The sequence below is a fragment of the Dendronephthya gigantea genome, unplaced genomic scaffold (genome assembly GCF_004324835.1).
Source record: "Dendronephthya gigantea isolate DGI-Jeju-01 unplaced genomic scaffold, DenGig_1.0 000141F, whole genome shotgun sequence".
Lineage (NCBI taxonomy): Eukaryota > Metazoa > Cnidaria > Anthozoa > Malacalcyonacea > Nephtheidae > Dendronephthya > Dendronephthya gigantea.
Genome location: NW_021163151.1, coordinates 87,329 through 95,121, shown reverse-complemented (window position 1 = coordinate 95,121; position 7,793 = coordinate 87,329). Strand labels below are relative to the sequence as shown.

The 7,793-nt window shown below is 44.4% G+C and overlaps 1 protein-coding gene across 1 annotated transcript; it reads left to right on the top strand.

The window, feature by feature from the left end:
- Positions 1-4,499: 4,499 nt before the first annotated feature.
- Positions 4,500-6,077, top strand: LOC114536616. Its single transcript, XM_028557971.1, has one exon. The coding sequence runs from the start codon at positions 4,500-4,502 to the stop codon at positions 6,075-6,077; it is 1,578 nt and encodes a 525-aa protein (XP_028413772.1).
- The last annotated feature ends 1,716 nt before the right edge of the window (positions 6,078-7,793 follow it).

Genomic DNA, 7,793 nt, shown 5'->3' with positions numbered 1-7,793 from the left:
ATGGGACGCGTAGAAGAAGCGTGCGCCGATGAAGACGGTCTGGTTAGAAGAGTAAAGATTGTCGTAAGTGATCGGCTGTTGAACGAGATCGGGGAGAGAATTCGACCGGTTTCGGTTTTAGAACGACCTATACAAAAGCTGATAGTGTTGATGAAGATCGAAGAAATTGAGGATAACTGAAAGTGACGATTCCCCTTCGAGGAGCCAAATGTGTTAAATTGTTATAGTCTCAATTTAGGGGAGCCATGTAAGTGCGATTGCGAAACGCTCAAATATTTTAGTATGCGAACTAGAACCCAGTCAACGTGCGAACACAAAAAAGGGTAAAAAACCATTGTGTGAACACTACGAACACTGCGAATATTGCGAATCTTGTGTGAACACTGCGAACACTGCGAATATTGCGAATCTTGTGTGGACACTGCGAACATTGCGAATATTGCAAACCTTTGTGAATATTGCGAACACTGCGAACATTGCGAATCTTTAACGTTGTGTCTGTGTAAAACTATATTTATCGAGGTCTTTGTACCGTGTAGTAATGGAGGGATAAATCGGTAAGGCACATTTTATATTTCAGTAAGGTTGCGTTTATGTTAGACTATGATTGCGTGTATTTATAGCATTATCATATTAATTTTGCATTGTAGTTGACGTCAAGCTTTGAACAAATAAACAAAGTCACATTCAGAGTTTGTCAGTTTCGCTAAAAACGATTTCTAATTCCGGATCAAACGACACTACCGGTGCAAGGTCTGAGAAACGAATCAAAATTGAAGTACGAAAAATCGCCATATATTGACTGGAGTTATAGTCAACGATTTCCAGCACTCAGATGGAGTATACGAAACGTATTTTGCACGTTGTATTTGTTTTTATTTTGGCGCCATTTTGAACGCGATCATCGGTGGTTGATCGGAAGGGTCTCGGACGGTCTTCGGATCGGGTTCTAAAGAGACCAAAATGGACGAGGAAAACGAGGTAAATCCTAAAATATTAGATCCAGATGAGAAGACTATCACAGAACAAGAAAAGGGTGATGCTTTACTAAAAACATTAAAAAACTCGAGGGATATCGTTGAGCGTAATTTTCACGATGCGACGAAGGCATGGAGGAAACAAATTAATCACTTGCAAGGCCAGCTTATCAACAATGATGATATTGGCAGCCTACAAAATGAGTGCCGGTCTCTTGAAGGGTGCATGATCAAATTAACTCAGACGCGTTAGAGTCTTCGGTGGAGAAGTTAACCCTATATGGTAAATTCGACGAAATGAGCCGTGAGAACAATAGTGTTTTGAAGCAAGTACATCAAACAATTCGTGACTTAAAGGTGGATTCCAACGACGGCGGTTCAGTAATGTCAAAGAGAACAAATCGAAGTGGGGCATCCCGCAAGTCTGATAGAAGTCTTGCATCGAGAAGAGGCACAAGCTCTTCATTTCGACAAAGACGTCAAGAACTAGAGGAGGAAGCGGCCATATTGAAGGCAAAAATGCATTTGGCAAACGAAAGGGAAGAAGTGGAGAGAACCAATCAACTAGCCTTGGAAGAGATAGAATAGAGAGTGCTAGAGTGCTATTAGAGCCAACTGCCCGCGTGCAATCACACCTCGACAAGTCATTCCGGGTATCGACAACGAGCCTTACGCGCAGCAAACTGATCTTGGTTGGGGCATAATTGGTAATGTGAACGAGCCCTGCCCGTGCGATGAACATGAAGGTGCTACGGCCATCACTCACAGAATAAAAACAAACCTCCCGAACGATAATGATAGAGGTTGCACCTTTGTGGTAAAGGCGGTTGTGAAAGAAGTCATCAATCCTCAACAAGTACGGTTAATGATGGAATCCGACTTCTCGGAAAGAAATAACAAGGAGCCGCCAACGTCGTTAGATGACAAGAAGTTCATCGAGCAGTTAAAACACGGAATACATAAAAGAGACAACGGTCATTACGAAATGCCGTTACCCTTCCGTAAGAAACCCCCCTCCTTACCCAATAATAAATCTCTAGCCTTGCGACGTCTCGAACGACTCAAGGTCCGTCTAGAGAGAGATGCACGATACCGTCAGCATTACAACAACTTCATGAACGAGCTGATCGACAAGGGACATGCTGAGAGAGTTCCCGCTAACGAAGGATCAGACGAAACAAAACCAGTGTGGTATATTCCCCATCATGGGGTATACCACCCCCAAAAACCTGACAAACTTCGCGTAGTTTTCGATTGTAGCGCAAGCTATCTACAAGAGTCGCTGAATAACCACCTATTACAAGGTCCCGACCTAACTAACAGTCTCATTGGAGTGTTATGCAGATTTCGACAGGCTCCTATAGCCTTCTCGTGCGACGTGGAGGGTATGTTCCATCAATTTCATGTCGACGAAGAGCATCGAGACTACCTGAGATTTCTCTGGTTGGAAAGGGGAGACTGCACAACCACCCCAGAAGAATTCAGGATGACGGTTCATTTATTTGGAGCAACATCCTCACCTGGGTGCGCCAATTATGGGTTGAGAAAAATCGCGGACGACAACGCAGAAGAATTCGGATTGGAAGTGGCCAACTTCGTCAAGAAGGACTTTTACGTTGACGATGGACTAAAATCCGTAAAAACAGTGCCTGAAGCGGTGTCTTTGATCCACAACACGAAAGAATTGTTACCTCGAGAAGGTCTTCGCTTGCACAAGTTCGTCTCGAATTCGAAGGAAGTCCTCGAAACCATCGCACTCAAGGAAGACCAAAAACCTCAATTCTACCGACGATCGCCTTCCTGTTGAAAGAACTTTGGGAACGCATTGGTGCATCGAATCAGATTCATTTCAACTCCGAATAACGTTACAAGATCGGCCCCTGACTAGCCTGCAGCGCAGACTATATATTGGGGTATATATAGTCTGCTAATCAGCGGCACAAAGCTTGTATGGTCACATGAATGTTCGAATTATTTCCGGTATTATAATTATGATTATGTATCAGTGTTATGTATATGATTTGCGCGCAAATTGCATAATTATTTGTGACAACATGGTCGCGCTGATATGCGTGCTGTGTTTCTCTGTGCTGGAAAAGAAGTCAGATATAAATCTCGTAATAGGAAAGCGTTCTCCCGACATTGCGGCCGAAGTAGAAGATTTGGATTTCGTTGTCCAACCTGTTTCCAGACATATTTGTCGGCCATGTCTCAGTCTGGTTTCTTAAAGAATCACGCATCGTCAAAAGCTGGCGAATCTTAATCAAAAGCTAAAGGATGACTACCTAGCTAAAGCCCGAGCAAATGGTGTAACAGTGAAGATGAAGCACCCGTCGAAGCGTTCTCTACCAGACGATTTCGACAAAGAGGCAAACACAGAGCAAAGGGAACCTCGAACGCTTGCGCCAGTTTACGTAAGCCCACCGGTAACATCTGTCGAGACACCTCGTTCGACTTTCCACTTGAAAAAAACAACATACAATCCGAATAGCTTCCGAAAAGTGCTCTCCTTCAAGTAAAGATGGTTCGATGAAGGACGCCAAGTTGTTTGTGAAAATAATAAATATTCTGAAATTTTGATTATTTTGCATAATTATAAGCTAACCAATCAAAATGAGTCCCACAATTTCTCGGGAAACCCACGTGACCATACAAGCTTTGTGCCGCTGATTAGCAGACTATATATACCCCAATATATAGTCTGCGTTGCAGGCTAGCCCCTGACACGTCGCAGCATATTATCAACGGTGAGCTCAATATACGACCCGCTTGGCTTTGTTGCACCTCTGTTACTAAAGGGTAAGCAAGAAGAAGAAGGCAGATTGGGACGATCCCATCCCGGATGAGATCAAACGAAGGTGGGAAAAATGGAGAAGTGACCTTCTGCTCTTGAATGACATGAAAGTACGAAGATGCCTAGTGCCAAACGGTTTCGAGGAGACCAAGAAAATCGAGATGCACCATTTCTCCGACGCGAGTACAAGTGGCTATGGGCAGTGTTCATATTTGCGCTTAGTGAACGATGAGGATGAAGTACACTGCGCTTTCGTGATGGGAAAATCTCGGGTCACACCAATGAAACCAATCACAATTCCTTGGCTGGAATTGACAGCTGCTTTGGTGTCCGTTAAGGTGAGCTGTATGTTGCATGACGAGCTCGACTACGATAATGTTGTGGATGTGTTTTGGACAGACAGTAAAGTAGCCCTGGGGTATATCACCAACGACGCCCGTCGTTTTCAAGTGTTCGTAGCTAATAGAGTGCAGCAGATTCGCGATGCCACCTCTGCAGACCAATGGAATTACGTAGAGACAAGGGAGAACCCAGCCGACGACGCATCGAGAGGTCTATCCTCGCTGCAACTTAACGAAACTTCCCGATGGCTTAACGGCCCCGAATTCCTGTGGCAACCGGACTTCCGACCGGCGGAACAAAGGGCTTGGAATCCCATTTCTGACGATCCGGAAGTGAAAAAGGTAAAGTCCTTTATGACCCAAACTATTGACGCGTAGTTCCCACCAATGGCCAGTCGTGTTGATTACTTCTCTTGTTGGCATCGCGCGAAACGAGCTGTTGCAAATTGCCTGAAGCTAAAGGAACGGCTGAAGAATCATCGCACGAAACCGAATCCTGATACTACGACCGAAGAACATCGCAAGCGACTGACAGTAGAACAGCTTCAGCAATCGGAATCAGCAATCCTCAAGATGGTCCAAGAAGAAGCATTCCCCGAAGAAATGAGAATTTTACGCCAAGGGGACACTTCAAACAGAAAGGGAATGAGCGAGTTAAAGGTGTCGTTGAAGAGAGCAAGTTGTCTGTACCGACTGGATCCATTCCTCGATCCTGACGGCGTACTCAGAGTGGGTGGTCGCATAAAACTGTCCAGCCTCCCCTACCACATCAAACATCCGGCTATTCTTCCACGAAAGGGACATGTCACCACACTGATACTACGATACTACCACCAAAGGTTAAATCACCAAGGACGCGGCATGACCTTAAACGAGTTACGACAGAACGGATTTTGGATAATCGGTGGAAGTTCGGCAGTCGGGTATCATATTGCGAATTGTGTCACCTGTCAAAGGCTTCGCGGTGTTGTACAAGAACAGAAAATGGCGGATCTTCCGATAGACAGACTCGAACCTGCACCCCCATTCACGTTCTGCGCGGTGGATTATTCCGGGCCCTGGCATATCAAGGAAGGAAGGAAGGAGCTGAAGCGGTACGGCGTCGTTTTTACTTGCCTGGCATCCCGCGCGATTCACCTAGAAGTTGCTAAAACGCTGGAAACTGATTCATTCATAAACGTACTTCGCTGTTTCCTGGCCAGACGAGGCCCAGTCCGCCAGCTTAGATCTGATCAAGGCACCAACTTAGTCGGGGCTCGTAGAGAGTTAACAGAAGCCTTGAGTAAACTGAAAACTGACGAAGTGCGACAGTTTCTGCTAAAGAAGGAATGCGACTGGTTTGATTTCAAGGTGAACGCACCGAAGGCCAGTCATGCAGGAGGAGTCTGGAAGCGCATGATTCGCACAGTACGCAATGCTCTTGATGGCCTGCTGGAACAGCATGGAACACAACTAGATGAAGAATCATTGAGAACCCTGATCTGTGAAGCTGAAGCAATCGTGAACAGCCGTCCTATCGTTACCGATGGGACTAACAACCATCTGCTCACTATGAAATCAAGGGTATTGATGGCCCCACCAGGAGAATTTCAACGGGCAGACGTCTACTTAGTCAAGAGATGGAAACGCGTGCAATACCTTGCTAATCAGTTCTGGGAAAGGTGGCGGAAGGGATTCCTGCTATCACTTCAAGAAAGACAAAAATGGAATAAATGTCGCAGAAACGTGCAAAGGGGAGATATAGTGTTGTTAAAGGAAGAATCGACAGCGCGCAATCAGTGGAAAATGGGACGCGTAGAAGAAGCGTGCGCCGATGAAGACGGTCTGGTTAGAAGAGTAAAGATTGTCGTAAGTGATCGGCTGTTGAACGAGATCGGGGAGAGAATTCGACCGGTTTCGGTTTTAGAACGACCTATACAAAAGCTGATAGTGTTGATGAAGATCGAAGAAATTGAGGATAACTGAAAGTGACGATTCCCCTTCGAGGAGCCAAATGTGTTAAATTGTTATAGTCTCAATTTAGGGGAGCCATGTAAGTGCGATTGCGAAACGCTCAAATATTTTAGTATGCGAACTAGAACCCAGTCAACGTGCGAACACAAAAAAGGGTAAAAAACCATTGTGTGAACACTACGAACACTGCGAATATTGCGAATCTTGTGTGAACACTGCGAACACTGCGAATATTGCGAATCTTGTGTGGACACTGCGAACATTGCGAATATTGCAAACCTTTGTGAATATTGCGAACACTGCGAACATTGCGAATCTTTAACGTTGTGTCTGTGTAAAACTATATTTATCGAGGTCTTTGTACCGTGTAGTAATGGAGGGATAAATCGGTAAGGCACATTTTATATTTCAGTAAGGTTGCGTTTATGTTAGATTATGATTGCGTGTATTTATAGCATTATCATATTAATTTTGCATTGTAGTTGACGTCAAGCTTTGAACAAATAAACAAAGTCACATTCAGAGTTTGTCAGTTTCGCTAAAAACGATTTCTAATTCCGGGTCAAACGACACTACCGGTGCAAGGTCTGAGAAACGAATCAAAATTGAAGTACGAAAAATCGCCATATATTGACAGGAGTTATAGTGGTGTTAATCCTAAGCATGTCCACCATTTCATTCTAAGGCAAACTGCGACTTGTCTGAGCATAGTAAACCATGAACAGCGAACCATTTGTCTGTCCATTCGCCTAGATTTGCCGGTGGTAGCGTAGGCGATTTGCAAGAAAGAATTTCGACAGGGACGCCGGAAGATTGATAATTGGGGGGGCATATATTCATATATTCAAGTTCACAGACCGTAAAAACAATTGATTTCAAAAGAAACAAATAATGCAGAACTCGAATACATGAATATATGCCCCCCCAATTATCGATGTTCCGGCGTGCCTGAATTTCGAACGAAATGGATAATTTGAGGCAGGACAGACAAATGTGGTTCCGCCGTTCAGTGTTTACCATGCTCAGACGAGCCGCAGTTTGCTTAGAAAGAAATGGTGGAAATGTTGAGGATTAACATCATAAAATATAAATCTTGTTATTAAATCGCTTCGTCTTCTTGTTCAGTTTCTCGCTTTAATTTATTGATTTGCCCAGCCTTGCATGATATCGGTCACGCTAAAATCAACGATGCATTTAATCCATTGCGCGCAATGAAGTATTTGTCACTTTTAGGGGTCGCGCGTTGCTCCCAGTTTGCAATATTTTTCCTGAAACTTTGACAGTCTATTAAAAAGCTTTCCTACTTTTAGACAGCTAAATAATATCTCAATTTCAGCTTCACATTTTCATCAGCGCAAGCCCTCTCAATATCAGTGGAAAGGAACCACCCCCCCCCGGTAACATTATTTTGTTAATGAAAAACCAAACTTGGCCTAGGTATACCAGATAAGATCCATCCATCCATCCATCCATCCATCCATCCATCCATCCATCCATCCATCCATCCATCCATCCATCCATCCATCCATCCATCCATCCATCCATCCATCCATCCATCCATCCATCCATCCATCCATCCATCCATCCATCCATCCATCCATCCATCCATCCATCCATCCATCCATCCATCCATCCATCCATCCATCCATCCATCCATCCATCCATCATCCATCCATCCATCCATCCATCCATCCATCCATCCATCCATCCATCCATCCATCCATCCAT

Coding starts and splice junctions, on each gene's coding strand:
- LOC114536616 (XM_028557971.1), top strand. CDS start 4,500: ATGGCCAGTCGTGTTGATTACTTCTCTTGTTGGCATCGCGCGAAACGA.